The sequence below is a fragment of the Cervus elaphus genome, chromosome 8, assembly GCF_910594005.1.
Source record: "Cervus elaphus chromosome 8, mCerEla1.1, whole genome shotgun sequence".
Lineage (NCBI taxonomy): Eukaryota > Metazoa > Chordata > Mammalia > Artiodactyla > Cervidae > Cervus > Cervus elaphus.
The window spans coordinates 49,417,703-49,440,733 of record NC_057822.1 but is presented as its reverse complement, the minus strand read 5'-3'; the positions used below and the strand labels follow the sequence as shown (position 1 = coordinate 49,440,733).

General features: G+C 40.9%; 1 protein-coding gene across 1 annotated transcript in view; it reads right to left on the bottom strand.

Moving 5' to 3' along the window:
- DNAH7 (dynein axonemal heavy chain 7) overlaps positions 1 to 23,031 on the bottom strand; it is a 253,080-nt gene that overhangs the window by 7,817 nt on the left and 222,232 nt on the right. The window contains exons 58-62 of the mRNA XM_043910523.1: positions 22,080 to 22,241; positions 12,850 to 13,035; positions 7,084 to 7,221; positions 3,100 to 3,330; positions 340 to 492 (exon numbers count right to left, since the gene is read on the bottom strand). Of these exons, the coding sequence (XP_043766458.1) occupies positions 340 to 492; positions 3,100 to 3,330; positions 7,084 to 7,221; positions 12,850 to 13,035; positions 22,080 to 22,241 (870 nt within the window). The remainder of the gene's footprint in view (positions 1 to 339; positions 493 to 3,099; positions 3,331 to 7,083; positions 7,222 to 12,849; positions 13,036 to 22,079; positions 22,242 to 23,031) is intronic.

The following is a 23,031-nucleotide window of genomic DNA, read 5'->3' as shown; positions in this document are numbered from 1 at the left end:
TTTTGACAATTTAGTGCAACAGTTACATAAACTATATGCGATATTGAGTAGTGGTCATTTATGCTTGGCATGCACAGAAAAACTAGACAATAATGCTCGTTATGGGTTCCCTGGTGGTTCAGATGGTAAAGAATCCACCTTCAATGCAGGAGACCCAGGTTTGATCCCTGGGTCAGGAAGATCCCCTGGAAACAGAAATGGCTACCCACTCTAGCATTCTTGCCTGGAGAATCCCATGGACAGAGGACCCTGGCAGACTACCGTACATGGGGTCGCAAATCCTAGTGAAGAAAATGAAATCAAAAGAAACCTAATATGTGAGCATTTGGATGAACTCACCTGCAGAAACTTTAGTCTTGCAAGGAAGTCATTCACATAGCTCCCAAGGGGTTTAAGGCTCGGGTACGATTTCCCCATCCACATTCCTGGGATCTTGACATTCAGAATGCTGCTAACCACTTCCTCAAGTTCTGTAGACATCACTACAAGTCCCTGAAACACATTTAACCATTGTTTGAAATGACAGTATTCTAACATTTGAGTAATTTTATAATTAAACTTGTTTACAGTTATGATTAGTTAAGTATAGCAAAAAAAAAAAAAAGGAGAAAGAAAAGGTATTTTCTTTGGCTCACAAGTAAGACGTGGAATCTTTGAGTTATTTCTTGGAAAAATATAACGATTTTAATCTAATCAAATTTTAATGTAAAGTTTCTTTTATTGAAATATAAAGAATACTGACATAAAGTATCAATTTTAGATGTACAACATAATGATTCAATATTTGTGTATATGGTAAAGTGATCACTACAATAAGCCTAGTTAACATGCATCACCATACATGGTTACATTTTTTTGTGTGATGAGAACTTTTAAGATCTACTCTCTTAACAACTTTCAAATAAGCAACACAGTATTACTGACTGTGGTCACTAAGCTGTACAGTGTACCTCCAGGACTTGTCTTGTAGCTGAGAGTTTGGACCTTTTGACTACCTTTACCCATTCTGCCCCGCCTGGAAGATCTTAATCAACACTCGGCTTCTCACTGTCTACTAAGTCACAGCCTAACTTTGACTTAAGTTTATTTATCTATTAAATAGACAGCTAACATACCTCTGTCCTGACCTTCTTAAAAGGATAGTGATAAATATAAAATGAGCAAAATGATTCAAAGTGCCTTGAAAGGTTGAATATCCTGGATTGCAAGTGTGAAGTCAAATTGATTTTTATCCCATTTTGAAATGTAAAATAGATCATTTTACATCATTGCATAATGAAGACTTCCCTTTACCTTTACACTTCAGAATAAAATTGAAGATCCTAACAGATGGTAAAACTTTGAGACCCCTGAAAATTCCTATGTGATCTTGCAACTGGGCCAGGTGCCATCATTTCTGTTTTCTCCATAGCTGACAATATCATTCCAGCTAACATATGGAGAAAATTTTAGAGTAAATTTAATGGATTAAACACCCACATTTCATTTTCCTCATTCTCCAAACCCTGAAATAATGGTAGAGGAATTTATTTCTTAAAAGCACAAGCCTAGGAACCTTCCTAGTGGCCCAGTGGTTAAGATTCCACGGTTCCACTGCAGGGGGCACAGGTTCGATCCCTGGCGGGAAACTAAGATCCTGTATGCTGTGTGGTATGGCCAAGTCCGCCCCCGGAAAACAAAAAATACTACACCTCCAAAAAACCCCCATAAGCCTACAGGTGCAGAAAGAAGCAGAACGATACTGGGAGCTAGAAAGCATGTTGGCAGCTGACTCAGCTGTGCCGAGAAACTCGATCCTAAACTGGCAGAGGGCAAAGCTGAGGATCAACTAGGATATTCAAGATATTTGGAACTGATGGCCTTAGCCAGGGAGGAGAAGAAGGTGGTGCTCAAATGAAGATTGTTGGGATCTGCCTTAAAACACAGAGTCCTGGGTCTTTCCCCACAAAACTGCACATCGCCTACTTTGAATGAAACCTGGACAGGAAAATGAAGAACCTCATAGAGGGGAAGAATGCCAGGCTGAGTTGGTGTCAGAATTCCCATCTCGAAATCGGGATTTAAGTGAATCCACGTGTACCAGCCGCTGAGCTCCCACAGGCCTCTTTCCCCTTTTATCTCCTAGAACGTGGAAAGCCAGGCCTTCACTTTCCAGGAAGGACACAGGAAGAGCCAGGTTAAGGAGAAACATAAGATACCGAATACTTAGCCAAACAGCCCTGCCAGATAGACTCCTCTTTCAACAACTCATAACCAACCACGCTCCTCCACCTCCACCGCTACGACAAGAAACCAGCTCAGCTGGAAAACTTCCATCGTATAATTGGCTTCTGCCTATGTTCTGGTTTCCCTACAATCCGTTCCGCAGAGATCAGAGCAATCTTCAAAAATACAAAACAGGTCATTTCACTTTACTGCTTAAATTCCTCTGAAGGCCTCCCTTTGCCTTTGCACTTTAGAATAGAATTGAAGATCCCGACCTTGGCCAACAAGGCCATCGCGAGCCTGTGCCTTCCTCTCTGTTCTACCGTCTCCCTCGTGTTCCCCCTTCTCAAGCCAAACCAGCCTTCCCTATGGTACCCTCGACCACACCAGGCTGCTGTTCTCAGGGCCTTCCTGCCAGCTCAACCCGCTGCCCAAACATCCCATGGCCTGCCCCTCCCATCGGGCCTCTCCTCAGAATGGCCTGACTCCAAATGACTGCGTTTCCCACCTCTCACCCTCCACATCCTTATCCCATTTTATTTTTTTTCCATAGACTTTACCATTGACTGAAAAGTGTATTTGTTAATTGTTTGTCTCCCTCACTAAGGTAAGCTCACTGAGGGCAGAAGCTTTGTTTTTCTTACCTCTTAACGCTTACTGCCTTCTTAGCATATATCTCATCCAGCAAATGACTGCTTTACGTACCATACTCTATACTCACTTACCCACTTATTAACTGCCAACCCCAGAATTCCATACACATTTTAAGGGCAGGGATTTTCTTTCTATTCCAGAACCAAGAAAAGCACTTTCACAGAATCTGTGCCCAATACATGCTGGCGAGTAAATGAATGATTTATTTTGATGATTTTTCCTGGCTGGACTTTCCCTTACCTTGATTGCTTTCTGGATGTTAATGCATGAGTCTCTTATGGTCTGCAGCAACTTATTGAACCGTCCCATTTCTTGAACAAGCACTGTGTTCATGCTCTGAGTGTACGTGGTTGGGTATCTCCTCATTGCAGACTCAACGTCAAAGTTGTTCGGAAGTTTACCCAAGATGTCACCAGCAACCTCATTTACCACTTCATCCGAAGATTTTGCACCAGCATCTGCTGAACGAGACTGGGAAGAATTCAAACTATGAATCAGAAATGCTCACAAAGGTCTAAGAATTGCTGGATGGGAAAATTCCTCAATTTTGTAAGAATGAGTACTACTTTGCTATTTTATCTATGATTCTTCTCCACATAAGATTTATTGACATGATGGTAACAGGCACGGGAATGGAGCTTTAGGAGAAAAACAGCTGTTAGAAGTTTATGTACAATGTTCACAGCAAAAGGAGGTCTGGAGGAAGCATTGTGCTCTCTGGGAATTGAGGGAAGGGCAGATGCTGTGGACAGAGGGAGCAAAAGCATTCACCATGGTGAGGTGGTCAAGTGATGATGGGTATCAAAGCCCACAAGGAGGAAATCTGGTTTTGCTATGAGAAAGCTTGCCACAAACATATTTGCTAATAATAACTCTGTTGCCTACTGGTTGCCAAAAGCAGAGATATAGCTTTCTCCTTGAATCCAAGAGGGCAAAGAAAATAAGCTCTAATCTTCCAAGCAGTTGGAAGAGTTATAGAGATAGGGCAGACTTTAGTAATTCACACTGGAAGCAAGGAAGGGGAATTTCATTTCAATTTTTATTTCTTAAGTTTATAGTGGCACCATATAAATGAATCTATATTTTCTGAGAAAACCTTTAAATCCTCAAAATAAATGTGTGTGTGTGTGTGTGTGCATGGAGACAGAATGAGCACTATTAGAATATAAATGAATACATCTCATATTTTTTCAGCCCCAGGAAATTGTGTTTAGTCTTATTTCAGATTTTATATTTTCTAGTTTCTATATTGGATCTATTCCATACATATTGACAGTAACTTCTACTGAAGTTTCTAGTAAGATTTTTAATGGTACCCTAACACCTTCCTATAAAAATGTGCAATAAAAAATTAAATGTTAGTATTAATTACAAGCTAGGAAAAAAAAGGGGGGGGGGGCTATGCTAATATAGTAATCCTTTACCACAATCCCAAACTACTAGGTTTACAACCAAATATATAAAACAAATTACAGATAATAAAGAAGGTAATGAATATTTGGTCAAAACTAGTGAAATATCTATTTCTGTTGCATTTGAAGAATGATATGCTGATTTCTATTTGTATTTTGATGTGCATACAATGTACTATAAACTCATTAAAAACATTACTGTTTTCTAACAAGAGCTGCACCTCCATCAAACACCCCCCCCCAAATAAATCCTAGGCCTATAACCCTTCAAAAATGTAAGAAAAATATTTTAGTAACACAAACATTCCTATACCTATTTCTCACACACCAGAATCACACAGTTGGGGAGATACGTTTTAATAGTAATATCCAACTGATATTGAGAATTAAGAGCAAAAGGGTATTATTTATTTGTAATTATTTAACTTGGGTTCTTTTTTAACTGTCTTTTCTTAAGAGTTTTCATAAATACCATTTGAAATCTTCTAACAGTTGTTTTCCTTTTATTAAACAAATAAAGATAAGTGGGATACATTTTCAAGGAGACATCATGGAATTCAACCTTTCCATTTCTATAGTTTAGGTCGAAACAATTTTCTTATTTGAAAGCAAGTCTAGCACTTCAAGACAGCTCTGCAGAAGTAACATTCTCAACCCCACTAGCTCCTCTCACTTCAAAAGATCTTTTATTTCAACATGCAATGTGAAGGTCCTGTCCTCATGACCTTGCTCTCTAAACCGCTGTTCTGGTTGCCTCTGAACTGTGGTAAACTCAATGCTGAATCACTGAACGCCTGCCTACCCATTACATTAATTGTATTTGCCAATCTGAGTTGCAGAATATTGAAAGAGGTTGTTTAATCCTGAGAAGATATCCCAAGTGTATTTAAACTTGTTTGTTTGATTCTGAGTCATTTTCTGTTGGAATACGACCACTGCTTTATGTATTCTGTAATATGGCACAGTCCATCAAGTTTAAAAAAAGCCGAAGGCTCTATAAATCTCCTGTTGTCAGACTATTGCATACTACATGCACTAAAGTTGCTAAAGATCTACGTATTCTTGTCTATATATGATTTCATGCTCGAGCAATAATTGATCTTAGTGGTATTAACATATAAAATGGACATCAAAACATGGTCTTTGTTCTTTCTGCCTTATTAGCAGATGTCATTTTACAACAGACCAGAACCAGAAGTTCCATGAACTCTTCCATCAATGACAGCACACTAGTCCATCCTCTCAATCTGGTTCTTTACAGTTTGAGCCACCAAAGAAGTCTGGTTCTTGGACTTACCTGGTGGCTCAGATGGTAAAAGTCTGCCTGCAATGCAGGAGACCCAGGTTTGATCCCTGGGTGGGGACGATCCCCTGGAGAAGGAAATGGCAACCCACTCCAGTATTATTGCTGGAAAATCCCATGGACAGAGGAACCTGGCAGGCTACAGTCCATGGGGTCTCAAAGAGTCAGACATGACTGAGCGACTTCATTTTCTTTCTTTCTTTCAATCCAGTTCTTAGTTCCCCTAGCATCTCTGGTTATCTGCCTTTGAGGTTTATTCCATTTTTAGACTCTAGAAAGAGCATCACACAGCTTAAAACACAGATTCTGGAGCCAAACTAGTGGGAGTCAGACTACTTGGCGCAGAGTCCTGGCTTTAAATTGTATTAGCTGACCTTGAGTTAACTACTTAATCGTTCTGTGTCTGTCTTCTAGCTATAAAATGGGAATAATTAGCACCTTATCTCACAGGACTGTCCTAACCATTACACTGTTATGCATAAACCATTTAGAACAGTGCTCCCATACAAGAAGCACTATAAAATAATTAACTATTATTATTATTACTTTGAGATTCCATAAAAATTAAAAAAAGATCAGCTTGAAATCAGTTAGGGGAATAATTTGCTTAATGAATAATCATCCTTAACTTACTAAAATTTCATGCAGTCATTAAGGGAACTCACCATTTGGACTAATTTGCTTTCAGAACTAAAACAAACAAGCATATCTTCTAACAGAAAACAATATAGAAGATCTCTTAATAGACAAGTAAGATTAAACATCTTTCATTCAAAGAACTAACCTGTGCCACGGCATGCTGAATCCTGGTGCCTTCAGAGGTCATCCTCTGATGTGCCCTTAAGTTTATGCTCTCACCAGCAGAGCTGCATGTCTCAGAGGCAACAGTTCTCCTAAATCTTTTAATTTATTTCATACTTACTATTATATTTTAAATACTATATAATCTGATAAAATACTGATGTGACAAAAAAACTACGCAAACTAGGTTAAATGTTCTGGAACATTTGATAAAGATAAGTCATTAAAAATGTTGCATTAGTAAGAGACTAGAAAATTAAATAGGGAAAATTCTAGATGAATTCTGGCATCAAACTGCTTCCAGGCACCTTTGAAACTCTTCTTCCACTTTAAGAAATTTATAAAGGACATAATATATGTTCTGGGGCATAATTCAAGCCAAGAGAGGCAAAATGGAATTCCTAGCAGCAGAATGATATCAAAGAATACTCAGAGATACTCAAAGAATGCTATTCAAAGAACTGCTGGCAGCAGAATGATACTCAAAGATGCTTTCCAAATCAAAAGCCTGGCGAAAACAAAACTCACACATTCATTTACTCTATGTTTAAACTTATTTTTAAGGTACGTATTTTCTTTTCTTTTCCTAAAAATGGTTCTCCACTTGAACAGATGGAATCCTGGGCCTGGACCTCTCCTGAGTGGGCTCATGCTGCTTGGGGACCATCCTTTGCAGCCTCAGAATCCACCAATGCACAGATCACACACCTGTGTGAGAAGAATGTTATCGAACAGCAGCTGAGTTTCCGACTGATCTTTAGTGATATCGGCGTTGGCATTCATCCCAAAGATTTCCGGAGCTGGGGTCAGAGGCAGTGTCTTTGTGTATTCAATGTAGCTGTTGTGCTGCAAAGATAAATAACAAGGAGCCAGGAGGTTAGAAATCAATTATCCTGTAGAACTTGCTCACTGAAAAGAGGTAATTTTCAGTGCTCAGGTTATTGAGTGGATGAGCCTGTGAGACTGGACACTGAATGCTTTCATTTTCTTTCATCCAGGGCCAAAGCATTAAAAAAAAGGAAAAAAAAAAAAAGATATGGACACATTTAGAAAGAGAAAAAAAATGTCCCACTCAGTTGAAATGAATTTTTAAATGGAGAGAGGAATATCCTGGCTACTTCATTTAGAAATTTCTTCCACAGAAATCTTTCCGTGTTGCATTTGCTGATGACTGTTCTTAATTTACCACAGTAGTTTCTTTTCTGCTTTACTCTGATTTTTCTGTTTCCTCTTATTGTGATAAATCCACTTAATTCAGAAAAGTAAAAATTACCTGAGATTTTATCATCATGAAATAACCACCATTAATATAATTCTTTTATACTCATGCACACATGTTTTATATTTACGTAAACTTTTTTTTTTGTGTGTGTGTGTGAGAGGGACGGAGTCAGCTTGTGACTGATTCCGACGACTTTATTGAGGGGTAACATACATATATATACTAACAGGATTCACCAAATTTTAGATCAAAGACTTGCATACATGCAGAACTGCAGACACTAGTTTTAGCTCAGGAGTTTTATCTTAACTCCAGCAGAGCATGGCACCAGCGTCTTACAATCAGGTAAAGACTACCTAGACATAAGCCATTCACAGGAGCCCGATAATCTTATCAGAGTCAGGAAAATGGGCAAATGGTGGCTGCAGCGATTTCCTTGAGGGAGGTGAGAAAGGCCAATTTGCACTTTAACAAATCAGGGGTGGCGGGACAGAGAGGGACCTTTTGATCTCTCTCAGGGCCGAGAAGGGGCCTGAGCAGTCAGGCCGGCTCCCCGCAACCAGGAGCTTCCTTTTCTTCTTGTTCTATGTCTGCCAGTTTGCCATAGTTTAAAGGCTTAGAACGTGCCTGTCTGAGTCCTTCAAGAATACATCTGACAAAATGACTCTGATCCCATCTTCCTTTAGCAGTGTTATAGTCCCAGTCTGGTTCTGTAGCTGGGACCGCCTGACTCCCAGTGGGGAGGGCAGTTATCTCGTCCTCCCTCTTTCCCACTGATTCATCACCAAGCCATTCATCTCCATAAGCAACCACTTTTCCCAAAACTCGAGCCTTTGAGTCAGGAGTCAACGTTTGTCCCAAGATATACATTACATCTTTCCAAGTGAGGTCATAATGCAGAGTAACACCTTTAAAAGCTCTAATATATTTTTCTGGGTCCTCTAAATAGTCTCCCAGATCCTCCTTGATTCTTTGTATCTCTTGATCTATTATGAATAATGCTGCTATGAATATTTGTGTCCAAGTTCTTTTATGGACATGTTTTCAATTCTCATTGGTAAATACTGGGAACTGGAACTGCTGGGTCATGGTAACTCTATTTTTGACCTTTTGAGGATGGTCAGACTGTTTCCCAAAGCAGCCGGGCCATTTTATTACTACCAGCAACGTATGAAGGTTCCAATTCTCTACATCCTTGCCAACATTTGTTACTGTCCATTCTTTTGATTACAGCCATCCTCGTGGGTTCTGGCAGCATGTTTATAACTAAGAGCAGCAGTTAATATACTCTGGGCAAGCGTATTCTCTGACCAACCATAGGACTCCCAGGACTCAGTCACCATGGGATGTAGAACAAGGATAATACTGATCACACTCCCTGTCTACTGCCTGGATAGGTAAGGACAATGGTTCTCGAAATGTGGTTCCCAGACCGGCAGCACTGGCTGCATCACCAGGGAACCAGTGAGAAATGCAGAGACTCCACTGAGACACTGAGTCCGAGACTGCGGGGCTGGGCCAGCTCTCTGTAATTCCGGTGACCACGAGGCCTGCACACAGCCTTTCTGCCCTCAATGCCAGCTTTGACCCCCTTATTGGTAGTGATCAATATGTACCAAATCCTTCCTCCCCTGCAAATGAGGATGACAGAGACCAAGGAAAGCTTTCTGAAGGATTCAATCATGCAACTCAAGTGGAAATTCTGTCAACGCCTTCCATTAATGAGTGAGTGACAGACACTATTGGTGTAAAATGTTCACGATAATTAATGTTGAGCACAGAAGAAATATCCAGCTGGAAGGTAAAGAGGAATTTCACAAGCACCATCTGAGGCAGTAGTAACACAGATGGGATTTCCGTCATACATGATACTTTCAAAGCTCCTTATCCACTCAAGGTTTCAGAGAGCATGCACGCTAGCTCGCTGGGACGTGGATGACACAGGCGTGGCCCTGGGCAGTCACCTGAGACACAGTGACGTCTCCTCGGTACCGTGAAGCACACCGCAGATACTCAGCTGACAAAGCAAGAACCACCGCTTGTCTCTTCCCCACACTGCCACTTAAAAACCTCTCCACGCACATTTCTTACAAGCCTATGGATTCAGCTGTTAGGGACACCTCTTTGTAGCTTCATTTTTGTTACTTCCTTCAGATACTGGTCCGACTCACTGCTTCTCTCCCCCTTCGCTTGCAGCCAGGCTCACAGCAAGCCCATGTGCTCTTGCTCAGCAACTCCCGCCAGGCGGTCAGGAGAGGAAGAACCCGGGGCAGAACCGCTAACACCTTCCATCAGGGCAAAACCGGGGCAGCTCTTCCAGCTGTCCCCTGACTCCCATCCCTCAGCGACCACCCTGTCTTTCACAGCATCTCTCTAGTCTGAGACGTCGCGGTGTCTCTGAGTAGATTCAGAACCTTCTGGTAAGCGTCCAGGACGGCCTGAGCGGTGGGTCTCTCTGCAGGCACCTGGCTCTTACATGCCTTGTGAATGTCAAACAAGTGGAATCGGACCATGTCGCTCCCCTCCACGTGCCCCAGAAGGAAACTGGAGATGTCAGGAATCTTCCAGATGTCAGTCTTCTCGTCATACGCAGGCATGAGGTCGTCCTGGAAGGGCACGTCCTCTCCAAAGGGCCACAGCTGCTCTGGGGCCACGAAGTCCCCACGGAGCTCCCGGTGGCCGCACTTCACCAGGGCCCCGGAGCTGCGGTTCACCAGCGGCAGGGCGTCCAGGTCATTGAGCACGATGCTGAAGTTGGCGGTCAGCAGGTACTGGGACAGGGTCTTGGGCAGGTCGCTGGAGTCGCACATGACCAGCGTGCCCAGGGGGCTGCGGTGCAGGAAGTCGAGGACGGCCACGTAGCCCAGGGCCAGCTGCAGCCGGTGCTGCCACGTGTTCAGGCTGCGGTACTTGGCGAGGCTCAGCGTCGCCTCCAGGTTGCCCAGGGCGCCCAAGGGGTGGTACTCGGTGAGGATGGTGTTGTCATCCTCACAGTAGCCCAGCAGCGTGACCACGTGCTCGCTCTGCAGCGCCCGCAGCATCTGCAGCCCGTGCAGGAAATCGTCTCTCACCTCCGGCCTGGTGAGCCGCGACAGGGCCACCTTGCGTTCCTTCCACTCGGACAGAAACACCGTCCTTGAGATCCCGGGCCTGCATCTTTCTCACTGGAGCCCTCCCTCCAGGTGTCTCCCAGGACTCCAGTGGACTCTACGACGCCATTCGTTCACCAATCCGGCCTCACAGTCTCCGGAGCATCTTCCCCCAATGCCTGATTCTTAGAAGCTGACCTGGGCTTCTGCGACACTCTCCCATGGGCTCTACCACTGCTTCCTCTTTTCCAGTCCATTCCCCGCAGCAAACAGGATCTCTTTTCTTTCCTGCGGTCCCTTCCCCCGGCCAGGCACGCGGGCTCCTTATATTTACCTAAACTTCTATCAAGATTCCATGAGCGTTCAAAGTGTTAGTTGCTCAGTCGTGTCTGACTCTCTGAGACCCTACGGACTGTAGCCTGCCATGCTCCTCTGTCCATGGATTGCTGTAGGCCAGAATACCGGAGTGGGTGGCCAGTTCCTTCTCCAGGGGATCTTCCCAACCGAGGGATCCATACTTTTCCTTAGAGCACAGGGAACCAATGCTATGTGGTACCCTGGAGGAGAGGGGAGTTTGGGGGAGAATGGATACATGTACATGTGTGGCTGAGTCTCTTTATTGTCCGCCTGAAACTATCACAACATTGTCAATCAGCCATACTCCAATATAAAATACAAAGTTTAATAAAAAGATTTAAAAAAAAAAGATTCCATACTTGTCTTGATGCTCACATGTGTTTAGTCACTCAGTCACGTCCAACTCTTTGCAACCCCGTGGACTGTAGCCTGCCAGGCTCCTCTGTCCATGGGGATTCTCTATACAAGAATACTGGAGTGGGTTGCCATGCCCTCCTCCAGGGGAACTTCCCAACCCAGGGATCGAACTCAGGTCTCCCACATTGCAGGCGGATTCTTTACCATCTGAGCCACCAGGGAAGATATGTATAATCAGGGAAGGATATGTATAATTATACACATTCATATATATACATATACACTTACATATACACACATACACACGGTGAGGTGGGGCAATTGGTCACTGATGATTTTTCTATATGGGTCACATTACATGACCTGACTTTAGCTTGCCGTCTTCTTACTTTCCAACTCATCCCTGGAAATCCTGTTGCCATGACTCCCCGTGTTGACTACCCCGCCCCATCTGTGACCGGGCTCTGGAACCGGTGTTTCTCTTCCTCTCTCAGTGTCTGCCCGCGGCCAGAGCTCATCCAAGTGGATGTGGAGTCAAGGCATGTGCCTCTGTTGCCTGTGGCTGTGTGTTTAACTTTCAATGTGTGCCCTTTTGACTTCTGGGAATAAACCGAGAACCAATTTAATTGTAGCGGCAGTCCCTAGAAGTCTACTGTGTGATAATCTGAAGGCAAATACAGCTGTTAGACAGGACTGGAAAAAATAGGAGCCGACAACCTTGGTCTTGTGAAGCAGGTGTGATGCTCCGTCCCTTTCTACCTTTGGGATCTTGGGCAAGTTATTTAAGTTTAGTGAACTTACTTTCTTCCTTGTAAAATAGGAGGAATAATAGCATCAATGTTAATTCGATGCTGTAATGAGATAATTACATGTAACTGCTTTGTAAATAATTAAGAATGATCTGCATATTAACTATTACTGTTAATACTATTTTGTAACCCCCTTCTCCGCTCAGATGGTAAAGCGTCTGCCTACAATGCTGGAGACCCGGGTTCAATCCCTGGGTTGGGAAGATCTCCTGGAGAAGGAAATGGCAACCCACTCCAGTATTCTTGCCTGGAAAATCCCATGGACTGAGGAGCCTGGTAGGCTACAGTCCATGGGGTCGCAAAGAGTCGGACACGACTGAGCGACTTCATTTCTCCCATTTTAATTGGGGGCAATGTCTTTTGACCCAAAGGTCTGAATTCACAGTAAGAGAGTTTCAGGTCACTGAGGAAGACATTCTTGGGCGAGGAGCGTTTCTGATAGTCCTCACATTACAGCAAACAGGAAACCACTAACTCCATCTTTGCATAGCGTTTGCTCTGTCCCTGTAAGACTGAAGGGCACACAATGGTTAACCAAACAAAAAAAAAAAGCCTCTGGGGGGAAAAATCACCATTTTCGGTATCAGGGGAATTTCATGCTTTACTGCTTTCAGTTTTCCTGAAGAGCACGTGTACTTACATCACCAGCAGGAGGCGCGAAGTAGATGCCACTGGAGTCGAACTTGTAGTGCGGGTTCTGAACTAGCTCCGGGTTGTAGAATTTGTCGAGGATGCTGCGCAGCGTGCGACGGTCCCAGTCGTCGGTCACGCGGCCGCCGTAATTGCACTCGCCGGTCATGTAGCGCAGCGCGTCGTAGGGCAGTTCCTGCGGGAGAGCGCCAGTCACTCAGCCAGGCAAGACTCGGCAGCCCCGTCATACAGATCTGTGTCTCCCGTTTGCTCATGTTGTTTACAAAACACTTGCATCTCCACAATTTCCCTTTATATGTTCACTTCCCAGCTACTTTACTGCAATTTTCCCCAGAGTCTCTCTCTCTTTGTGGTCATTTTCAATCCGTCAGTGCAAAGAAAAGAAATCCTCTATAACTTGTGAACTCACCTACTATTCGACCAGCATTAGTGGATCAGTTACTATGTGCCTGATGCAAAATACATTAGAACATAATACCATCCTTCAAAATCCAGCACTGCTAAGTGACGTTCAAAACCAATCAAATCAGAGATAATCAGTTTTAATTTCCTTCACCACGTTTTTATACCTGTATACATTGATATTTTGTCAATTGGACAATTTCGCATATAATTTTTCACCAAATCTCATATGTTTTACTGTTTCTTAAAATAGTATATGAAAATACTATTTTAATAATCATAATACTGAAGACTTTAGTGGCTCCTAATTTTCTACTTTGTTAACTTATGTTTCACTAAATATACGCTTATTAAATTTTCTAATGATTCTTTAGTCTAGATTCCTAAAAAGGAAATTACAACGTCAATGGAAAGGAATTTATAAAAATCGATTAATGTTATCAAACTACTTTCCTGAAAGACTGTAGCAACTGTAGTTGCTAAATCAGTTTTAAAATCTTTGCTAATTTGATTTCCCAAAGATAATTAATATTATGTTCATTTGCATTTTTTAGAATACCAATAAAATTTATGATCTTTTAATTTTTTTAATTTATTTATTTTAATTGGAGGCTAATTACTTTACAATATTGTAGTGGTTTTGCCATACATTGACATGAATCCGCCACGGGTGTACATGTGTTCCCCATCCTGAACCCCCCTCCCACCTCCCTCCCCATCCCATCCCTCTGGGTCCACCCAGTGCACCAGCCCCGAGCACCCTGTCTCATGCATCCAACCTGAACTGGTGATCTGTTTCACAATTGATAATATACATGTTTCAATGCTATCCTCTCAAATCATTCCACCCTCGCCTTCTCCCACAGAGTCCAAAAGACTGTTCTTTACATCTGTGTCTTTTTGATGTCTCACATACAGCGTTATCATTACCATCTTTCTAAATTCCATATATATGCGTTAGTATACTGTATTGGTGTTTTTCTTTCTGGCTTACTTCACTCTGTATAATAGGCTCCAGTTTCATCCACCTCATTAGTACTGATTCAAATGTATTCTTTTTAATGGCTGAGTAATATTCCATTGTGTATATGTACCACAGCTTTCTTATCCATTCGTCTGCTGATGGACATCTAGGTTGCTTCCATGTCCTGGCTATTGTAAACAGTGCTGCGATGAACACTGGGGTACACGTGTCTCTTTCAATTCTGGTTTCCTCTGTGTGTATGCCCAGCAGTGGGATTGCTGGGTCATATGGTAGTTCTATTTCCAGTTTTTTAAGGAATCTCCACACTGTTCTCCATCGTGGCTGTACTAGTTTGCATTCCCACCAACAGTGTAAGAGGGTTGCCTTTTCTCCACAGCCTCTCCAGCATTTATTGTTTGTAGACTTTTGGATAGCAGCCATTCTGACTGGCGTGAAATGGTACCTCATTGTGGTTTTGATTTGCATTTCTCTGATAATGAGTGATGTTGAGCATCTTTTCATGTGTTTGTTAGCCATCTGTATGTCTTCTTTGGAGAAATGTCTGTTTAGTTCTTTGGCCCATGTTTGATTGGGTCGTTTATTTTTCTGGAACTGTAGTTGCTAAAACAGTTTTAAAATCTTTGCTAATTTGATTGCCCAAAGATAATTAATATTATGTTCATTTGCATTTTCTAGAATACTAATAAAATTTATGATCATTTAATTTTTAATAACATTTGTTCTTCTACAAAGTAGCCTCCTATCCATTTTTTCAATTAAAGTTTTAATAGTTTTATTTTATTTGTGTTAACTCTTTTATAAACTGACCTCTATCAAATTTGTAGAGATATTTTTCCCTGTTGCTTTGCTTTCTTATTGTATTCACTAGTATACATAATTTCTAAATGTTTATGAATGCAAATGAACTAATTTTTCATATTGCAATTCTATTTAGCTTAACCACAAATACTTACATGTGTTGTGCTGAGTTGCTCAGTCATGTCCAACTCTTTGTGACCCCAGGCTTCTCTGTCCACAGGGATTTCCAGGCAAGAATACTGGAGTGGGTTGCCATGCCCTCCTCTAGGGGATCATCCTGACTGAGGTCTCCTGCATTGCAGGCAGATTCTTTACCTGATGAGCTAACAGGGAAGCCTAAATACTTACATTCCCACCAGTAATATAAAGAATTCTCTCTCACTGCTCACAACAAAACTGAGTGTTATCATTTAGATAAAATGATAATTAAGCAATAAAATTGTTTTTAATTTTTAAATTGATTTTTGAGATATAATTGACATATAATATATTTGTTTTAGGTATACCACATAATGATTTGGTATTTGTATGTAATGTGAAATGATAACAACAAGCTCATTTAACATTCATCATCACAGTTACAAAAATTTTTTTGTGTTGAGAACTTTTAAGATCTGTTTTCTTTAGCCACTTTCAAATATGCAGTATAGTATTAACAATAGTCACCATACAGTACGTGACATATCTTAATTTTATTTTTGATACTGACATTTGAAAAGTATTTATTCACCACTTGTATTTCTTATTGTTAAATAATCCACTTTTTTCTTTTAAGTGTTTTCCTCACATAACTGAGTATCTTTTTTCTTATTATTAAAAGCTCTATAAAGATACAGAATCAGTTTGTCATACAAATTTTAGATATTTTCTCCAAGTCATCTTGTCTTTTATTTTTATGATGTTTAATTGTTTATGGCTTTTTATTATAGCAATGTTTTAAAATGTTTGCTACTAAAATATAGACATTTTTTACTTCAGGATATTTTCCTAGCATTTTTTGTTGTTGTTGTTCTACACATCTTCCTGCAGTTACCTGTAAAGTGATCCCACTTTGAGGAATCCCTTCAACAGAAAAAAAAATAGCTCTTGGGAAGAACAGGTGGTACTAATAACAAAGGAAGAATTCACTGAATTCAGGGTTGGGAATTTTGAGACTAGTTCTCCGGCAGAACTGGAAGGGAAGGCAGTGAATTTAGGAGAATGCCTCAGGACCAAGACCTGGTTGAGAAACAAGCAGAACCAGGAGGGAGAAGCCGGCAGGTGATGAGGGAGTTTGCAGATGCAGCACTGCTTGGGTTTTGCCTTGCTGATAGGTCATAAAACTTCGGTAAAAAAAAAAAAAAACAACTCCTGCACAAATTAAATAGTTAGTGTATGAGGATGAGTTGGCCCCTGGGAGTGCTGTGAGGCAGACATAAAATGACATCTGGAGGGGGAAGAATTTGATTTACGTATAAAGGGTTAAACCTGCCAACATTCCCCTGAGAACCGATGGGTAAACTGGTGTTTGTCTTAGCTGCTTCATCACAACAGGGCCAATCAAACCCAGGAATGTGTTCTCCTGGAGGCCTGGGTCCATCGGCTGGGGTTGTAGAAATAGCAGCTGTATGCCGGGACTGCTTCCTGCTCCATTGTAACAAGAGGGTTGAGACCGTGGACTGGGAGAGAGTGTAGAACCAGGCAATGAGTATGCAAGGTTATGTTAATATATGAAGTTATTCATCTTAACACTGCTTGTTATTGAATAGTGGAGGGCTTCCCTTGTAGCTCAGTTGGTAAAGAATCTTTCTGCAATACAGGAGACCCAGGTTCAATTCCTGGGTTGGGAAGATCCCCTGGAGAAGGAAATGGCAACCCACTCCAATATTTTTGCCTGGAGAATCCCAGGAGCCTGGTGGGCTACAGTCCATGGGGTCACAAGAGTCAGACACGACTTAGCGACTAAACGACCACCACCATTATTGAATAGTAAGAAATAAAAAGGAAATAAAATCCTGATAGTCACAAAGGAGAAGCTGTGTATGCAGCCACTGAGACAAAGATCTATACTATGACTGTCCACAACATATGTGAGTAAGAACAGAGAGCTGAAAATGATACACAAATACAATTATGTTTTTGAGGAAAATCTGTGCATATACATATGTATATATGTTAACTATTTGTGCACAAGAAGTCTGGACAGGCCCTACTGTGAAACTGGTTGCTTTGGGGTGAAGTTAGGGTGACAGTGAGGGGTGGGACTTTTATTCACACACAGTCACACACACACAATGGCACACACACCTCTGGGAATTACCCATCAGCCACGTACATTTTACCTTATACCTTATACCTACCTGCATTTTCTTCTTTTGTAATTTAATTTTCCTGTTCACTTTTTAAAAATTAATATATATATATATATATAATTCATATAGCTCAATAACAAAACCCAAATGATCTGATTAAAAGATGGGCAGAGGATCTGAATAGATATTTTTCCAAAGAAGACATACAGGTGGCCAACAGGCACATGGAGAGATACTCAGCATCACTAATCACCAGGAAAATGCAAATCAAAACCACAATGAGATGTTCTTCCACATCTGTCAGAATGGCTATTATCAAAAGACAAGAAATAATACATATGTTGGTGGGAATGTAAATTGGTGCAGCCATTATGGAAAACAGTATGGAGGTTCCACAAAAAATGTTTTGAAATAGAACTACCATATGACTCAGAAATTCCACTTCTGGGTATTTATTCAAAGAAAATGAAAACACTAATTTGGAAGGCTATATACACCCTATGTCTATTGCAGCATTATTTAAATAGCTAAGACATGGAAGCAATGTAAGTGTTCATTGATGGATGAATGGATAAAGGAGATGTGGACTAGATGTGGAATACACAATGGAATACTACTCAGCCATAAAAAGAATGCAGTCTTGCCATTTGTGACAACGTGAATGAGGATATTAAGTGAAATAAGTGAGATAAGACAAATACTGTATGATTTCATTTAAATGTAGAATCTTACAGAAATGAACAAAACAAAACTTACAGATACAGAGAATAGATGGATGACTACCATGGGGCAAGGGGTTTCAGGGAAGGCAAAATGGGTGAAAGAGACTAAGACACACATTCCAGTTATAACTCATGGGGATCTAAGTAGAGCATCGTGATGTTAGTAATATCGTATTGCAAATTTGATAGTTGCTAAGAAAGCAAATCTTAAAAGTTTTCATCACAAGAAAAAATTTTTTTTAGTTCTATGGTGACAGATAACTAGAAGGATTGTGGTAATCTTTTTGCAATATATACAAATGTTGAATCATGTTGTATACCTGAAACTAATAGAATGTTGCAGGTAAATTGCACTTCAATACAAAGAACAAAATTTTGATTGATGAAGAATTACATTAGATTCAATATCAAAGGGAACTGTGAATCACATTCCTCAAAAAAACTCTCTGTATCTCTTGATGGGTTATTTGAGTCGAGTGCGTAGCAGTTTTGTCCGGTTTGTTGCATGATCGCTTTGCTGGAGGAATGGGAAGTGCTGCTCAACTGTCATTTAACAGTAGGAATCCGGCCAGTCGGTCCTATATGTCAGTGAGAGAGGCCGTGGCATGTGCTCGGACAGACAATTCCTGATATTCCGTATTTACTCAGGGTGCTCGCTCCCCTGCTCCGGCTGCTCTTTCCCTTTCTCCCGTCCTCTCTCCTACTACTGACACTGGATGCTCACCAGCACTCAGGCTTTAGTTCATTTTCACTCTGCAAGGCCTTTCTTTCAAATCTCAGGTGTTCTCAGGCTTCTCCTTACACATTAACAACGTACAGCTTTCTATTTGTGCTTTCTTTTCCTGGGCTTTACACCTATAGCCAAAAGCCTATCAAATACCATGGTTATCAACCTAGACATCTCAGATGTATAAAATGTACAAGACTGAATTATTTATCCATTCAACCATCCCCATTTCACTAACCCACCTACTACCCACCTACTAATTCCTGGTACTATTTCCTGTCTGGATTAATAAGTGGATGGACCACCAGTTGAGACCTGAAATCTAACACGAAGAGACTTCTTCCTATCGCTTTACCACTTAATATCTAGGTCATTTCAATCCTTGTCCCTACATATCTATTATATCTCTTCCCCATTTCCCATCCTAGTCCAAATGATTTGATTTAAACTCTCAGCATCTCTTGCATGGGTTATTGTGATGGTCTCCTGTATTAGTTCCCTAGGCCTGCCAATAGATGGCTTAAAACAAGAGAAATTCGTTGTCTGATAATGTTGGAGGCTAAAAGTTTGGAATCAAGGGGTGGGCAGGGCCACACTCCCTCCAAAATGTCTAAGAGGACCCTTTCTTGCCTCTTCCAGCTTCTGTAGCCTCAGGTGTTCCTTAGTTTCTCACTGCATAACTCTGATGTCTGCCTCTGGCTATCTTTTCTGTGCACCCAAATGTCCCCCTATGCATGATACACACACGCTACATAATACACACACACAGTATTTTAAAATTCCAGATTACTAATCATCTTTCATGCCCACGTTCACTCTCAAAGTGTTAATGGTTTTTTGACAATAGTTTATTTGGTCACCCTAGCTTTTTAAACTTCGGAACACAAACAAGGAGGTAAGAACTCACTGGATGCGATCAGGGAAGGTTTATTTACGACATCAGTCATATTCTGTTAAGGATCCACCCTACTCCAGTGTGACCTCATCTTAGCTTAACTGATAATATCTGCAACAACTCCATTCCCAAATAAGTTCACATTCTGCGGTACCACGGATTACAACTTCAACATACCTTTTGGCATGGGGGACACAGTTCAACTCACATCACCTAAAACTAGCCTGTCATCCAAGTTCACTGTTGCTACAGTGGTTCTGCTAAAATGGAAACGCTCTCCTAAAAGGAGACCAATAACAACATAATAATTCCCAATCAGTTAGCATGGCATACAAGGATGCTCCAAATCACTTATCCTTCACCAAACCTTTTCACCTATTTCTACTTTTTCAAATCTTTTTATTGCTGCTTCTTTATATCATCTACCTGAAAACCTCCTATTCATTGAGTCCCAAGCAACTCCTCCTCTCTGGAACCTTCCCTGATCACATTCATTGAGTTATTTACCTCCTTGTTTGGGTTCAGATGCTTAAAAAGCTAGAGTGACCAAATAAACTATTGTCAAAAAACTTTAACACCTTGAGAATGAACATGGGCACTAAAAATGATTAGTAATATGGAATTTAAAAGTAATGTGTGTGTGTGTGTGTGTGTGTGTGTGTGTGTGTGTGTGAGTAAATCTATTTTCATACTGGCAGACCTGTAAGTGGTTCTATTCAAACATTGCTTTTAAAATAATAAAGCAACTGAAGACAACTATTATAAAATTTCTGTTTCATATGGTCTCATAGATTTTTAATTTTTAAAGTAAAACTGTCTATAATGTTTTTCAAAGTTTCATTTTATGGTTACTTTATTTTAAATTGTTGACACTTTTAACTGACTCCACTAGAGGTTTATAATATTTTAAATTAGAATATACTCTAAACAGATTTTTTAACAAAGTGCTAATTAAAGGAGCTCCTCCTCATTCTTTTTGTTTGTATTGAAAACTGTATTTCACCTCATATACTTCCACATGCACTGTATGTATCATTATACTTTTTGCCTCCCTTCTTAGTAATTTTAAAATAAATATTATTATAAGGAAGAAGTTCATCAAACCTATGCTTCTTTTGAATGCTTCACCAAATTTTAATGCCGCAAAATCAAAGGCCTTCTCAACTTATTTCATTTTAGTACAAAATACAAATTTGTCCAAAGAAACACAGAAGACCAGATAAAATGTTCATTTTAGTTTAGATATGTCATTTAAACTCTTGTTATTTATCTTGCTCAGTTTTCCCTTTGCTTTATAGAGACAGAACTCAGTGACTTCCTGTTCATAAACCTTTTTTAAAAAAATAATCACAATTCACTAAAAGTTTCAAAAACTAAAGTGATTTTTTGATACGCCTTTGATTGATTTAGGTAAAGATTTCCAACTAATTCTGAACAAAATTCGTGTAGGGCACTTAGACTGACTTACTCAAACAGTTGTTTTTTTTATGTTCAAACATTAAAATCCAACTGATGAGTAGCAGAGAGAGAAACAGTGTGTGTGCACACAGCTGTGACAGACAGAAAACAAGAGAGGCAGACGAGAGGAGAGAGCCAGAGACAGCAGGAGAGCGAGGGGGCAGAACGCGCTGATAAACGCGGCTGATGAATGAGGCTGATGAACGAGGCTGATGAACGCGGCCGATACGACAGCGCGGCCCGCGGGCTTCTCCCCGGGACCCACACCTCACGGCAACGCCACTGCCTGAAGCAGTCTGTCTGACCTGGACAAACGGCCCAAATTCTAGAAAAAAAAGTATTATGACATTTCCCTCAAAATAAAGCCATGAACAGAGGGAAATCAGCCTGGCTTTTGTTGTTGTTTTTTTTTTTCCATTTTGGAGACTGGCTGACGTATGGTCTTCCCAAACCCTTCACAAAATAAGTATAGTATGTCACTTTTCAAATTGCAAAGGTGTTTATGTATCAAAGTAAATGATAAAATACAGATTGTTAATAGATAAACTGACATCCTAACTACCTGCTAGGGCATTTATAACATCCTATTACAACAAAATCCTATTTAAAAAACTTTGGGAAACTATCCTGCTGTTCATTATTTTCCCCTCATGGAAAAATCCTCTTGTTTATTTGTTTAGACAAAAATAAACAGGAACAATTTTAAAGTCCAAAGAGACAACAACTTTGTCTTAAAGCTGCAGTAGCTGATACAGCTTCTCACTGCTACCTAGGTCCACGTCCTCTGTGGACCACTGCGATACATTCAGAAGCCTGTTAGCTAACGCATATCCTGCTATTTATTCTACAAAAGGAGAAATTACTCAGACGCCCGTGCTCACTGTACAAACACTCTGTGATAAAGTGCCAACAGGTAAGTCCTTGCTTGACTGTTACAGTACCTCATACTGATTCAGGAACATGTGCAGTTGCTGTACGCTGATCCTGAGATCAGTCTCGTTGAACTCATAAGGAATATTCCACCCCAGGGGGCCAAACTTTCGTCTCTCTTGTACCAAAGCATGAAAGAAACAGAGGCCATATAGTAGTTTCTTGAATTCCTCCTGTAATGAGAAGAAATGGTATAGCGTCATTCTTTCATCCCCAACATTGCATTATGCTTATCATACTTTAAAATCAAAGTAATTCCTTTTGCTTATAAATATATCCATGTCAAAGTGAAACCAAAACAGAGTTAACTTTTCCACCGGCTATTTAGGCAAAAATATGCTCATTTGCATACATGTTCAGTTGACACACACAGCCTCTATGCACACCAGGTTTTCAGAAAGTATGGTGAGCTTGTCTAATTCAATGTTACCTTATATATATACATAGGATTTTGGAGGATATCAACTTAAGCACTGCGAGGCAAAAACTATGAATTCCAATGTTTGTTCCCAGATCACCATGGAGAAATTTCAACGGAGACAGTTCAAATCAATTAAGAGACTCTACAAGCACTTTTGGATTGAAGTCTGGGGCAGCCTCACGGTGTTTATGCCACCACAGAAGTCCTAGGTGCATGCGTGTGTGCATGCTCAGTCGCTTCGGCCATGTCCAACCCTATGGACTACAGCCCTCCAGGCTCCTCTGTCCGTGGGATTCTCCAGGCAAGAATACTGGAGTGGGTTGCCATGCCCTACTCCACGGGATCTTCCCGACCCAGGGACTCAACCCACATCTCCCGTGTCTTCTGCATTGGCAGGTGGATTCTTTACCCCCTGGGCCACTGGAGAAGCCCATAAAAGTCCTAGAGTCACTGTCAAACACAAATCCAGTGTTGATTCAGAAATCAGAACATACAATGCAATATGTTAATTATTTGTACCCTCCACAAGGATATAAAAATGG